Genomic DNA, 14,162 nt, shown 5'->3' with positions numbered 1-14,162 from the left:
CTGCCCACCCAGCCATTTGAGAGTGAAAAACTCAAAGCAAAGTCGCTGCAGATTTCAGGAAAATATTTCCTTCATATTATTGTTGGAAGTTCCCTTGGAAATGCTCAAGGATAAGCTGGATCTGGGAGCAAACCTGTCCCACTCAGCACCCTTTGGACCCTACCCTGCCCTGCCCGGGGTCATTTCTTCCACCCACAGCTTCTCCCCACATCGCTGTGGGGATCTCCCAGGCAGGCTGAGTGCTGTCCCTGGCAGGCAGCAGAGTCCCTGCCCCAGCACACAGCCCTGGGGTGCAGGGACCCTGCTCTGAATACATCCTGGGCACCCCTGGCTACATACCTGGCTTTACACACCTGCAACTGTGCCCAGGCAGAAGGCAGCTGCCATGCCCTGACCCTCTGATGGTGCAGCAGGCAAGCCCTGCTCTGGAGCATGTCCTCCTTGACATTAGAGAAATGAAGAGAGTCCTGGCAGGTCTCATAAGCTGTCAGATGAATCACTTCTAGGAGATCCCTCCAGGAACTGCAGCTGCATTGCCCTGCACCCAGAGACTTACCATGTGAAACTGTGAAACTTTCTCCCTCGGTAATCTCTGAGCATCCTCCCACCCCCAACTGCCTCTAACCCCTCTGTGCCTGGCTCCTCTGCCCTGGGTGCTGCAGGCAGAGCCCTCAGCCCTGCTGCGTGTGCAGAGGAGCTGCTCCTGGGCAGAGCTGTCTCTCTGCAGCGCTGCCGCTCCCATGAGCTCCCTGTGTCCCAGGAGCCCAGCCCAGCTCAGCAGCACAGGAGCAGCCCGTGATGTCCCTTTCTCTGTCCCCTCTGGGCTCCCTCCAGGTGTCCCTGGGGCACCTGCTGTGAAACAGGCTGAAGTCATCACTGATGTTCCTTCCCTCAGCTGGGGAGAAACACTCATTTCCAGCAGAGACATTTCTCCTAATAAGAAAAGGGTTGGGCATAAGAATCACCTTTCCTTTTCTCAGCATTAGACAAGACACCCAGCCAGGGACGGGGAGGGATCTGCTTTACCCTTGCTGAGGGAAGGGATTCACCTGAGTCAGTTGGGGCGTCTAATCCTGGGTTTGTAGTCCTGGGGCTGGCAGTGGACTCAGCTCTCACCTATGGCTGCCACAGACCCACAGGAGGTGGATTCCTCTTGCCTCAGTTCAGATGGGTACAAAATAGGCACCTTCTGCCTGGGAGCTGCTTGTCTCAGCTGTTGTCCAGACAGCTGAGGTGTTCAGACCCAAACAACCAGTGACATCTGGGGTGTCAGTGGTGGTCCAGGATACATGCAGGCAGACTCAAGGTCAAATGAAGCAATGCTGAAACAGGGAAGTTTCTGGGAGCAGCATTTCTGAGACCAGTGGGGAATTCCTTTGGCCAAATGAAAGGACAGCAGTTGATCATGTTTGGGACAAAGAAACCTGTCCCTCTTCAGTATGTTCGTGTTTAAAACCCACATACAGCTGACTCAATGTAGCCATTACCATAGGGAGACCTCAGCCTTTCTCCTTCTATTCTCCACCACCTGTATTTATTAGGCTTCCACTCAGAATAATGGCATTTGTCTCAGGGACATCCCTCTGTTACCCAACCTAATTCAGGGCAGCTGCTCAATGTCATGGCCAAGTCCAGGCCTGTGCTGCTACCTGAGGTCTGTACAGGGCTCTCCAGCACAATTGCATTTGTCTGGCAGGGACAGCAGAGCACCTATAGGAAAGCCATCCCCACTCAGAGCAGGTGTGGGACAGACCCCCCAGGGCATCTCGGACAGACCCGCTTTCTCTGGGTCAGTGACTGGTCACCAGCACTGTGCTGAGACAAGGGCTCTCCCACCTCCATCTGGTAGATACAGACCAACCAGGACTATGAAGCGTGTCCCATCGGGGTGTGCACTCATGTGTCTCTGCTACTGAACTCTGCTGGTTCTTCTCTCTCCTGTCCTTTACTCATCCCATGGACGGTGTTATTATCAAGGTGTTTCTGGATCACAGGATGTCCCCAGTGAATGGAAAATGGGAAATCATATCGATCTAACGTAAATTAAAAACAAACAAAAAACCCCCACACCATCACCAACAAAAAAACTACAACAAACCAACCAACCAAACCCCAAGGTGTAAAAAGGAGGACCCTGGGAACTACCACCCACTCAGCCTGTCTTCTGTGCCAGGAAAGGTCAAGGAACAGATCCTCCTGGAAGCTCTGTTGAAACATATGGAACACACAGAGGTGATGAGAGACAGTTAACAAGGCTGAACCAAGGGTAAATCGTGCCTGACTAAGCTGGTGGACTCCTCTGAAGGAGTGACTGCATCAGTAGACAAGGGAAGAGCTATGAATGTCATCTATCTGGGCTTCTATAAGACTTCCCATGCAGCTCCCACTGAAAAATTGCTGAGATATTGGTGTGATGGATAAATGGATAAGGAATTGACTGGATAGCTGTGTCAAAAGAGTAACAGTCAATAGCTCGTGCCCAAGTGAAAAGCAGGAATGAGCAGTTTCCGTCAATTGTCCATTCTGGGATGAATACTGTTTAATATTTTAATAAATTATATACACAGTACACCCTCAGCTACTTTGCAGGTCACAAAGTCATTGAAAATCACCAGCTGAAAGGGATCCATATGGGTCAGTAAGTCCAACTCCCTGCTCCTTGCAGGATGACCTAAACCATATGACTAAGAGCATCCTCCAGATGCTCCCTGAACTTTGACAGGTTTGGTGACATCGAGAAAGTGAGATGAGTTATGTTATGTGTCATATGTTGAAGAACAGGGACACTTTGTAGCTTCTGGAAGGCATCCAGTCACAAGTCTCCACACTGCATCCTGGAGCTCCTTGTTCCTCATACTGTAGATGAGGGGATTCACTGCTGGAGGCACCACTGAGTACAGAACAGACACCACCAGGTCCAGGGATGGGGAGGAGAAGGAGAGGGGCTTCAGGTGGGAAAATATGAGAGAGATCAAAAACAGGGAGACCACGGTCAGGTGAGGGAGACACATGGAAAAGGCTTTGTGCCGTCCCTGCTCAGAGGGGATCCTCAGCACAGCCCTGAAGATCTGCACATAGGACACCACAATGAACACAAAACACCCCAAATAGACAGTAGCACTAAACATGAGAAGTCTAAATTCCCTGAGGTAGGCATCTGAGCAGGAGAGCTTAAGGATCTGGGGGATTTCACAGAAGAACTGCTGCACAGCATTGCCCTTGCAGAGTGGCAGTGAAAATGTATTGGCCGTGTGCAGCAGAGCATTGAGAAACCCAGTGCCCCAGGCAGCTGCTGCCATGTGGACACAAGCTCTGCTGCCCAGGAGGGTCCCATAGTGCAGGGGTTTGCAGATGGCAACGTAGCGGTCATAGGCCATGACTGTGAGAAGAAAGTACTCTGCTGAAAGGCAAAACACAAACAGAAAGAGCTGTGCAGCACATCCAATGTAGGAAATGGCCCTGGTGTTCCAGAGGGAACTGGCCATGGATTTGGGAAGAGTGGTGGAGATACACCCCAAGTCAAGGAGGGAGAGGTTGAGGAGGAAGAAGTACATGGGGGTGTGGAGGTGCTGGTCCCAGGCTATGGTGATGATGATGAGGCCGTTGGTCAGGAGAGCAGCCAAGTAGGTTCCCAGGAAGAGCCAGAAGTGCAAGAGCTGCAGCTCCCGTGTGTCTCCAGACTCCATGAGGAGAAACTGGGTGATGGAGCTGCTGTTGTACATCTTCTGCCCCTCGTCGTGACAACCTGTTCAAGTAGGAAAAGGCAGTGAGCAGTTAGGGCAGAGTTCTTTGATGGAAATCTATTCAGTGTCTCATGGAAATCCCCTAGACTGCCTTGGCCCTTTCATGTCCCTTTTATGAGCTCGGCTCTGCTCTGTGCTGACTGACTGTGTCTCTGGGAGCAGGGGGCTCTGCTGTGGACACACAAATATCCCAATGCTGCTGTCAAGGCAGGAATGACAAGGACAGACAGACTGGTACTCAGGAGTTTCTCTTCTTTGGGGTCACACTTCCAAGAGGACTCAGCCTGAAACCCCACGACTCTGGGGGCAGATGCTGTGCTGGGTGTGAGACCTGGAAATTGCTCCAGGAAAGTGTCTGCGCTGTGGGGGATGGCAGGGACGTGCCTGAATTTCGTCCTCCAACAGCATTTCTGTCAGCAGCTCCTTCTCCGTCCCTACTCATGTCTCCGGTGTCTGGAGCTGTCCCTGCCAGGAGCTGCTTCTCTCTCTCCATGTTTCATCCCTGTTTGTGCTCATAGTCCCCATTTCACTTTTTGTCTGCTCTGCTCAGCTCTGTCCTGCAGACTGCCCTGGCAGTGGAGCCCTGCCCAGAGGCATCTCTTTATGGGCAGGGGTTCAGGGGGAACTCAGGATATCCTAATGAGAACTGGGGTCTGAGTGCCTTCTCCAGAGGAGAAGAATAAACTGTCAACTCCCACTGCACTCTGAGCCAATCAAGAGCAGGAAACTCAAAGCACAGACTCCTTCCCTTTTAGATAATCTCCATTTTGACCTTCTTCTTGAAAAGTCCCCTCGGAAATACCCTGCGGGTGATTCAGAGTTGTCAGCAGTGCTGTTCCATGCAGCACCCTCTCAACAGCAGGACCCTGCATGCCCTGATGTGGTCCCTATTGCCACCCACATCTTCTCCCCACAGCATCGTGGGGATCTCCCCGGCAGGTTCAGTACTGACACTGGCAGGCAGCAAAGTCCCTGCCCGGCACACAGTCCTGGGGTGCAGGGACCCTGCTCTGCAGGACAGCCCTCGGCACCTATCCTGCACACCCAGCTTCACACTGCTGCAGCCATCTCTCAGAGGAGGCAGTTGTTATGCCTTTCTCCTCTCATGGTGCACCAGGGAAGCCTTGCTCCAGAGTGTGTCCTCCTTCTCCAAACCAGACCAGTCAAGACAGTCATCTTGACAGGTCTTATCAGTCATGGGATGTACCAGCTCTAGAAGATCCCTCCCTGATGCTCATCTGAATTTCCCCACTCCCACTGACTTACTGTGTCAAAACTTGTGAAGGTTTCTCCATGAACAAGAGATCACCTTTAAGCTCTTCCATTCTCACTCCTCTCCCCTCGGTGCTGCAGGCAGTGCCCTCAGTCCTGCTGCATTTGCAGAGGAGCTGGCCCTTGGCAGAGCTGTCTCTTTACAGAGCTACCTGGTTGCCACGAGCTCCCTCCATCCCAGAGCCCAGCCCAGCTCAGCAGCAGAGGAACAGCCCAACGGGTACTATTTCTTGGCCCTCTGGGCTCCCCCCAGGTGTCCCTGGGGCTCCAGGAGAACCTGCTGTGAAACAGGCTGAAGTCATCACTGATGCTCCCTCCCTCAGCTGGGGAGAAACTCTTATTCCCAGCAGTGTCAGTTCTTCTCTCAGAGATAGAGTTACATCTAAAAATTCCTTTTTTGTGTGTTATTATCAGACCGGACACCTAGACAATGACAGGCAGGGACCTGCTTTACCACTTCTGAGAGGAGTCAGCTCAGTCAGTTAAAATATCTCATCCTGTGTTTCTATTGTTAGTGCTGGAAGTGGACTCAACTCTCTGCCACAGCTGCCACAAAGCCCTGAGAGCTGGGATTCCTCTTGCTGCTGTTCAAGTGTGCATTAAATAGGCACCTGTATGTGAGCTCTTCGTCTCAGCTTCCATGGTAAGTAATGAAGATGTAGGTCAGGAGTGAGGTGTTCAGATGAAATACCTGGTGACTTTGGAGGTTCCAGAGGTTGTCCAAGCTTGTTCATCCCACTGGCACTGTCCTTATTTATGATTTGTTTGTCAGCCAATGCTGCCATCTGACCAAAAGGTGTCCTGTATCACAAGGACAGCCAAGGTTCTCTCTGTCTTTTCCATTAGCTGTGTTAACTAGATTGTCATTGACTATAATGATGGTTTTCACCTGCACATCACCTAATCAAATTTCAGGCAGTTACGCTATTTAATGCCCCACTAGAGGCCTGTAGTGCTAGGTGAGATGTCAAGGCTCTCACACGTATCTACATGGAGCTGGTAGGTACAGCACAGTAAAGCCATTCCCACTCAGAGCGAGTGTGTGACAGACACCCGGAGAGCACTGCACAGAGATTCGTTGCCTTTGTGCGAGCCACTAATTGCCACCACTGTAGTGTGGCATGTCTGTCCCTTCTCTAGGCAGCAGATGTAGGGCAGTCCAGGAACACGAGGGCCATCACACTGGGGTTTCCACTTCTTCACCTAAATTCTCAAACTGCTGTTTTTTCTCTCCACCACCTCATACTCACTCCCTTGAAAATACAGTCAAGCAGCAGATAAACCATTTTCACAGTGGGCCATTCAGCAGCATCTTGTCATTCCTGCAGATCAGTGACACCTCTGCTGAAATACCTCAGAGGCAGCAGAGCCACCACTGAAGTAAACCAGCTTCTTTCCAGTGTTGCACTTGCCAGCCCTGTTTGTCTGTGGCCATGGGTACAGCAGGAGTTGCTCACTCTCTTGGCAACCACTTTCAAGCTTTAGGTTTCCATCTGCCGACCAGTCCAGCAGGTCTCGGTTTGGAAGCAAAGCCTTTGAACCAATGGGGTCTTAGACACTTGTTATGAGTTTTCTTTATAAGTCAGAGCTTTGCCTGGAGGTACACCTGGTGTGCTGCAGCCAAAGTGTGCACCAATTCCCTCAGCCCAGGGCACAGACAAGCTCAGTGAGCCCTTGTAGGTGAAGATCAGAGGAGAGTCCAGCAAATGTGAAAGTGTGGTAGGAGACAAGGAAACCGCAGCAGCATGGGAAAACAGCCATAGACCTCTCTAAGCCATCTGGGGAATCTCTGAATGTAGAAGCGTGGGCCTTGCTGGGGATTTCAATAACCCTGGTATTTGTTGGATGGAGAACACAGCAGGAGGGTGATGAAGCTGGTGAGGCACCTGGAGCACAAGTCTGATGAGGAGCAGCTGAGGGAGCTGGGGCTGTTTAGCCTGCAGAAAAAGAGGCTGAGGGGAGACCCTATTGCTCTCTGCAACTGCCTGAAAGGAGGTTGTAGCATGGAGGGTGTTGGTCTCTTCTCCCAAGTAGCAAGTGATAGGACAAGAGGAAATGGCCTCAAGTTGAGCCAGGGATGGTCCAGATTGGATATTAGGAAATATTTCTTCATGAAAAGGGTTGTCAGGCATTGGAACAGGCTGCCCAGGGCAGTGCTGGAGTCACCACCCCTGAAGTGGTTTAAGAGACATGATGAGATTCTCAGGGACATGGTTTAGTACCAGTGTTGGGTTAATGGTTGGACTTGATGATATGAAGTGTCTCTTCCAACTGAAATGGTTCTATAATACAGAGAAGTTGTCAGAAACACTGCTAGGTATTGCAGAATCACAGCATTTTTTAAATTGGAGGACACCTTTGGAGATGATCTAGTTCACCTCCTTTGGTCAAGTAGGGTCAAATACAGCAGGTTGTCCAGAGCCACACTGGGCCTTGAATATTGGAACTCCACAACTTCTGTGGGCAGCTTGTCCAGTGATCAACAACCACACCGTAATTAAGTGCTTCCTGCAGTTTAAGTACAATTTCCTCTGTTTAGATTGTGCCCTTGCTTCTTGTCCTGTCACTGGGCGCCACTGACTATGGTCTCATACCTCCCTCAGCCTTTTCCATGTCCCATGTAACCAGGACTCCAGGCCTATTTGGCAGTGGCCCCGTGTTTTCCCTCGCCTTCCTCTTGCTGTTGATGTTCTTCTAGAATCCTCTTTTGTTGCTGTTCACATCCCTTCCCAGGTTCAGTCGTCAGTGGGCTCTGGCTTTCCTCGCTTCATATCTCAGTGCTTGGGAAGTTGCCATTGCTACCGTCCAGAAGCCTCCTAGATAGCTTGTGCCCAGTTGTGTTTCACGATGTCACCCCTGCTGCTCTGTCCACTAACTCATTTGTTCTCACCTCTTCCCAGACAGAGATCCATGCATTTGTGCTGTGGTCTCTCATGAAGAGCAACTCCTTCTCATCTTCACCTCTTGTCCTTCTGAAGAGCCTCTATCTATCCATCACAGCACTCCAGCTATGTGAGTGGTGTACCACACCTCTGTTACCCAAATGAGACTGTGTCACTGTAATTACACACAGACTTTTAATGCCTCTTGTTCGTTCTCCACAGTGCATGCATTGCTGTACAAGCACTCAAGAGACGTGACCAGTCATGCTGATTTCTCAGAAAGGGCAGAAGAGCATTTCTATCTTGCTGTCCTATAGGCACTTCCTTATTTATGTTCATACATTTGATGTGATTCCTCCTCAGCTCTGTTCTGTTGATTGCTATGTGCCTTCTGTTTTCATCATGCAAAACCCTTTCCTTGTCAACAGCATCAATCACTTTATCACACGATTATTGGTCATTGCATCTCTTCCCCAGTCATTCCCTGTTTAATGACAGCCTGTTGGCAAAGACACTTCAGCTCCATTTTTCAGGTGAATCTCATCTCTTCCAAGCAGTTGTTGATCCTCAGAGAGGGTCTCATGGTCATAGAAACCCTCTTGCTTACACAGGTCACGCAAACAATTACCTACATGAAGGATCTGTCTGCTGCTCAGAACTTTTCCCCTAACGAGCAGGACTGAGACAGCCACCTGTGCCATCATGGCTTTGAACACTGGGTCTAGAATCATGTAGTCATGCTTGATAATTTCCAGGTCTCCTGAGGCAGTGTCAGTGGTGCTCATGTGAAAGAGCAGCAGAGAGGAATAATCAAAGGACTGGAAAATCTTCATCAGCCTCTCAGCAATGCACCCTCTGTTCAGGGACAGCTAACAGAGCTCCTAGGAACATGCTAGAGGTTCCTCTCTCAGGAGGTCTCCTCTGACAACACTTCAAGATGATGGAGCCAAACTCTTCTCTGTCATGTCATATGAGAGAATAACGTCCAATGGACAAAAGCTGAAATAAGCAAGGAAAAACTCTTTAATCACAGAATCACAGCATGTTTGGGATTGGAAGGGAGCTCAAAAGATCACCTAGTCCAATCCCCCTGCTGGAGCAGGAACCCTAGGTGAGGTCACACAGGAACATGTCCAGGCGGGTTTTGAATGTCTCCAGAGTAGGAGACTCCACAACCTCCCTGGGCAGCCAATTCCAGTGTTCTGATACCCTTACTGAGAGAAAGTTTCTTCTCAAATTTAAGTGGAACCTCTTGTGTTCCAGCTTGATCCCATTACTCCTTGTCCTACCATTGGTTGTCACCAAGAAGAGCCTGGCTCCATCCTCGTGACACTCTCCCTTTATATATTTGGAAACACTAACAAGGTCACCCCTCAGTCTTCTCTTCTCCAAACTAAAGAGACCCAGCTCCCTCAGCCTTTCCTCATAAGGGAGATGCTCCACTCCCTTGATCATCTTTGTTGCCCTGTGCTGGACTCTCTTCAGCAGTTCCCTGTTCTTCTTCAACTGAGGGGCTCAGAACTGGACACAATATTCCAGGTGTGGTCTCCCCAGGGCAGAGCAGAGGGGCAGGAGAACCTCTCTGACCTACTGACCACCCCCTTCTAATCCATCCCAGGTACCATTGGCCTTCCTGGCCACAAGGGCACGGTGCTGGCTCATGGTCATCCTGCTGTCCCCAGGACCCCCAGGTCTCTTTCCCCTGTGCTGCTTTCTAATAGGTCATTGCCCAACTTATACTTGAACCTGGTGTTGTTCCTACCCAGATGGAAGACTCTACACTTTCCCTTGTTATATTTCATTAAATTTTTCCCTGCCCAACTCTCCAGCCTGTCCAGGTCTCCGGATGGCAGCACAGCTTCCAGTGTCAGCCACTCCTCCCAACTTAGTGTCATCAGCAAACTTGCTGATAGTACATTCTATTCCCTTGTCCAAATTGTTGATGACTATATTGAATAATATAGGCCCCAGTACTGACCCTTGAGGCACTGCACGAGATCCAGGCCTCCAGCTGGAGTCCGCCCCATTGACCATGACTCTCTGGCTTCTTCCCTTCAGCCACTTCTCAGTCCACCTCACTACTCAGTCGTCCAGACCGCACTCCCTCAGTTTAGCTGTGAGGATGCTGTGGGAGACTGTGTCAAAGGGTTTACTGAAGTCAAGGTAGACCACATCCACCACTTTGCCATCATCCATCCATCTTGTTATGTCCTCATAAAAGTCAGTGAGGTTGGTCCAGCACAGCTTGCCCTTGGTGAAGCCATGTTGACTGCCCCTAATGACCCTCTTATCCCTGATATGCCCTGAGATGGCACCAAGGATAAGTTGTTCCATTACTTTCCCAGCGATGGAGGTGAGGCTGACCAGTCTGTAGTTACCCGGGTCCTCCTTCTTGCCCTTTTTGAAGACTGCAGTGACATTTGCTTTCTTCCACTCCTCAGGCACCTCTCCCATTTCCCAAGACGTGGCAAAGATGATGGAGAGTGGTCCAGCAATGACCTCAGCCAGCTCCCTCAGCACCCGTGGGTGCATCTCATCCGGACCCATGGATTTATGGATGTCCAGATTGCCTAATTGCTCCCTAACTCAGCCCTCATCAACCGAGGCAAACTCCTCCATTTTCCTGACTTCCTCTGGGGCCTCAACGGTACGGGGCTCCTCAGCACAGCCTCCGGCAGAGCAGACAGAGACAAAGAGGCATTCAGTAACTCTGCTTTCTCTGTATCTTCTGTCATCAGGGCACCCACCTCATTCATCAGTGGGCCTACATTGCCTCTGGTGTTAGTTTTACCTGCCATGTATTTGAAAAAGCTCTTTCTGTTGCCCTTGACCCCTCTTGACAGGTTTAATTCTAAGGAGGCCTTAACTTTCCTAGTTGCCTCCCTACACCCTCTGACAACAGCCTCATATTCTTCCCAAGTGGCCATGATCTATAAACTCTCCTCTTCCACTTGAGCTTACCCAGCAGTTCCCTGTTTAACCACGCAGGTCTCCTGACTCCCTTCCTTGACTTCTTACATGTCGGGATGCTCTGATCTTGTTTCTGGTAGAAACATGAAGGCAGTCAAACCTTGGAGTAGGTAGCCTGGAAAGTTTCTGCAATGTCAACATTTGGAAGTTTTCAAACCCAGAATGAATAAATTCCTGAGTAAGTTTGAGTGATGTGATGTGATGTGATGTGATGTGATGTGATGTGATGTGATGTGATGTGATGTGATGTGATGTGATGTGATGTGATAGATACCCTTGCTGTAGGTAGGAGGTTGGCCTAGAGACCTCCTGAGGTCCCACCCAGCATGGGTGAACGCATATTTCCTTCCATCACAGGTTGTCCCTTCCCCACAGTAGGTAAAAAACTCAGCTTTTCCACAAGTCTGGAAGTAAGTCAGATTTAAGTTAGGTTGGCTCATCTGTTTCTTTCCTGTCTCACACCAGCCACTGCTGCCCAGATGAAGAGCTGCTTGGTAGGTATCGGCAAAATCCCTCAACCACCCCTGTTGTTTAAGTTCCATTTTCTTTTCCTCTCTTTTCACCCACCCAAGTACTTTGTCCTGGTTTTGTTAAAAAACAAGTTTCTGTTTTAGTGAATTTCCCTTTCAGCTGAAGTCTTCTTACTAACTGCACTTTTCTGAAAGCTAGATACATGTTTTAGTAGACATAAAAATGGAATGCAAGGTCGTTGATAAGGATGCACGTCCTGCAAGAGGGGCAAGGAGGAGCGAACTAGAACAGGTGACTAAAACTGACCAATTAAGTATTCCATCCCATTCACGTGATACATCCTATAAAAATGGGAATCCCGAGCGTCCTGACCCTCTTTGACTCTGGTCGGCATCTGGAAAGGACTCTGCAAGTCATCCCTGCAAACGGACATCTAGTGATCTGCGGCGATTAGGAACGACGCATACCAGGATGCAGACAGAAATTCATGCAGAGGCAAAGATCTTGTTCAGGAAGGAGCGCAGAGCCTGGCCAAGCTGAGGGCTGACCTAGACCTAGGCTGCCTTCTTTATTCACCATTGACAGTTTATACGATTTACAGGTACAGACCTGGACTAAGATGTTTACAAAAGGTGTTTTTCCACTAATTGTTATTAAAAACACACTAAAGTCATGTGATGCTTGTCTCACTTGTTTTTCCCCTCATTCACAGACCAGGCACAAGGACATTCACACATCCCATGCACTTGGGGGCGGTTATCCAGCCCGAGATACCATTCTCACGAGTCTGGGCTATAACTTTTTACAGTTATGAGAAACGTACTTCAAAGTAATCTGTCCAAGGCCCTTTATATATTATTATGTTAGTATTATGTCTTTGACCGTCCAGATGGTCATGTTAGTATTGATCTTCCTTTATCATCCAGGTGGCTGGAACCACACATCTTGCTTTCCCACATTTTACTTTCCAACGTTTCCCCCTTTTTTGTTTTAAACATCAGGTTCTCAATGAGTGCAGTAAGGACCCTGGTTTTGTTCTTCTTTGCATTCTGTATCATTCTCCAGATGATTTGAAGAATTACAAGAAAAAATATCACACAAGCATATCCAATTCCTACAAAACCCCATATATGCAGATTGAGAGCTGAAAATGAGGTTTTAGGGTCTAATCACTTTATGCTATTAGATAATGTTAGCCATTTGTCTTACAGTCCTAATTTTTACAAACTATGTAATTATTTGCAGGGTACTGGCTAAATCCTAAATCAGGCCTTGCACATTAGCTAAGATTGTTATTTTACTTCATATCCCTCATAAACTCTATAATTCAATTTCAACAGTATTACACATATTTAGCACTCTGATAACAGAAAATACAGGTTCAGATATCAGCTAAGGAGATAATTTAAATACAATATTGTGAGTATAATGGGGATCCACAACGTACATGTAGTCACTCACAAGAAACAAAACTAGAGGCCTTTTACTTCAGGGTACTCACAAGAAATAGTCACTCACTCAAATAAAGAAGTGAGGTGTCATTAATCCTAGGACGTTTCCTTAGATGGTGTTCCTGTCTAAGGAAAGGACTCCAGTTTACAGACCCGCAGCTCCGAGAAGACCACTCAAAGGAGGTCTTCGGCAGAAACCCTGTTTCATTGTTTGGCCAGATGCAGCTGTGGACATCACAACATAGTCCAGAAGCTTCTCGGCTAGTCTGGGCACCTCCTTTGTTAAGGACCCTGTCAATTGACCAAGGGTCCCATCCCTCCTGACCCATCAGTTGGTAGAGGTGAAGCTGGTTGACAACACCTTGGTACCATTCTAGGTGATACACCTAGATACACCTATGTGGGGACAGGCACAGTGGGGCACAGAAGGTGCTAAAGAGCCATCAACCTCCTCATTGAAAGCCCCAGATTTCAGGGGAATGTGTAACTGCCTCACAATCGAGCCTGTGACCACAGTCATCTGACAAACTACTTTGGAGTGGTGGTACAGTCACCTCTTGCCTCCAAAGTCAAAAGGGGGCATTCTGTTGGTGAGTTTGAATGCCCACTGTGGATCATCATACCTCATGTGTCATTTTCTTGTTGCAAATCAACCTACAATAGAACAGAATAATACAAATTACAACAATTACAGTTATTAACAAATATTGGAGAAAGCTGGTTAGCCGTACTAATAAGGAAAACAAATGCATTGAAAGTTTTTTCACCAGTTAGTCCCCAGTCCAAATAATGCAAATCTGTATCATTCTGTTATGCTAGTGCCTCTTCCTTTGGTCTCTTCTGTTTCTTTGTTGCCCTCTGCTACAGGGACAGATGTTTTATCTCTGGCATTAGGTCCTGCATCATGTTTGTCCAACTCATAGAAAGGTTTAACATATTTCGTAGGAAGCCACTTTGGTCCTGTTGGAAGAAGAACACAAGCATACCCCCTCCCCCAGGTGATTAACTCTACAGGCCCTTGCCACTGACTGTTGTGCAGGGGATCCGAGTATAAAACCTTTGGTCTCTGAGACAGTGAATCTGGAACACGGAAGTGTTTTTCCACTGCTGAGATAGAGGAGGGATGCACAGTACAATTCAAAAACTTTAAAGTATATGTTGCATTGTCTAACTGTTCCTGAGGCATCATATTCTGCCGCGATGGAGAGACGGGACACAGCTTGATGCAAGCAAAATGTCAACTTTAGTGTAATTTCTAACCTATTTTATACCTATCCTAAACAGTGCGTCACACGGTGATTGGTTTGTTATTCTTGCTAGATATCTACTGATTGGCTAATGTTTGTTTAGGCAGTTGTTATCTTGATTAATAC

General features: G+C 48.5%; 1 protein-coding gene across 1 annotated transcript; it reads right to left on the bottom strand.

Moving 5' to 3' along the window:
- Positions 1 to 2,756: 2,756 nt before the first annotated feature.
- LOC136111024 (olfactory receptor 14A16-like) lies at positions 2,757 to 3,722 on the bottom strand. Its single transcript, XM_065854843.1, has one exon. It carries the CDS (start codon positions 3,720 to 3,722, stop codon positions 2,757 to 2,759), a length of 966 nt encoding a protein of 321 aa, XP_065710915.1.
- Between the last annotated feature and the right edge of the window lie 10,440 nt (positions 3,723 to 14,162).

This window comes from Patagioenas fasciata, chromosome 21 (assembly GCF_037038585.1).
Source record: "Patagioenas fasciata isolate bPatFas1 chromosome 21, bPatFas1.hap1, whole genome shotgun sequence".
Lineage (NCBI taxonomy): Eukaryota > Metazoa > Chordata > Aves > Columbiformes > Columbidae > Patagioenas > Patagioenas fasciata.
Note: the sequence above shows the minus strand (reverse complement) of the source record. Positions and strands in the feature narration are given on the sequence as shown.

Bases quoted from the DNA above. Each gene is read 5' to 3' on its own strand.
- LOC136111024 (XM_065854843.1), bottom strand. From the start codon at position 3,722: ATGTACAACAGCAGCTCCATCACCCAGTTTCTCCTCATGGAGTCTGGA.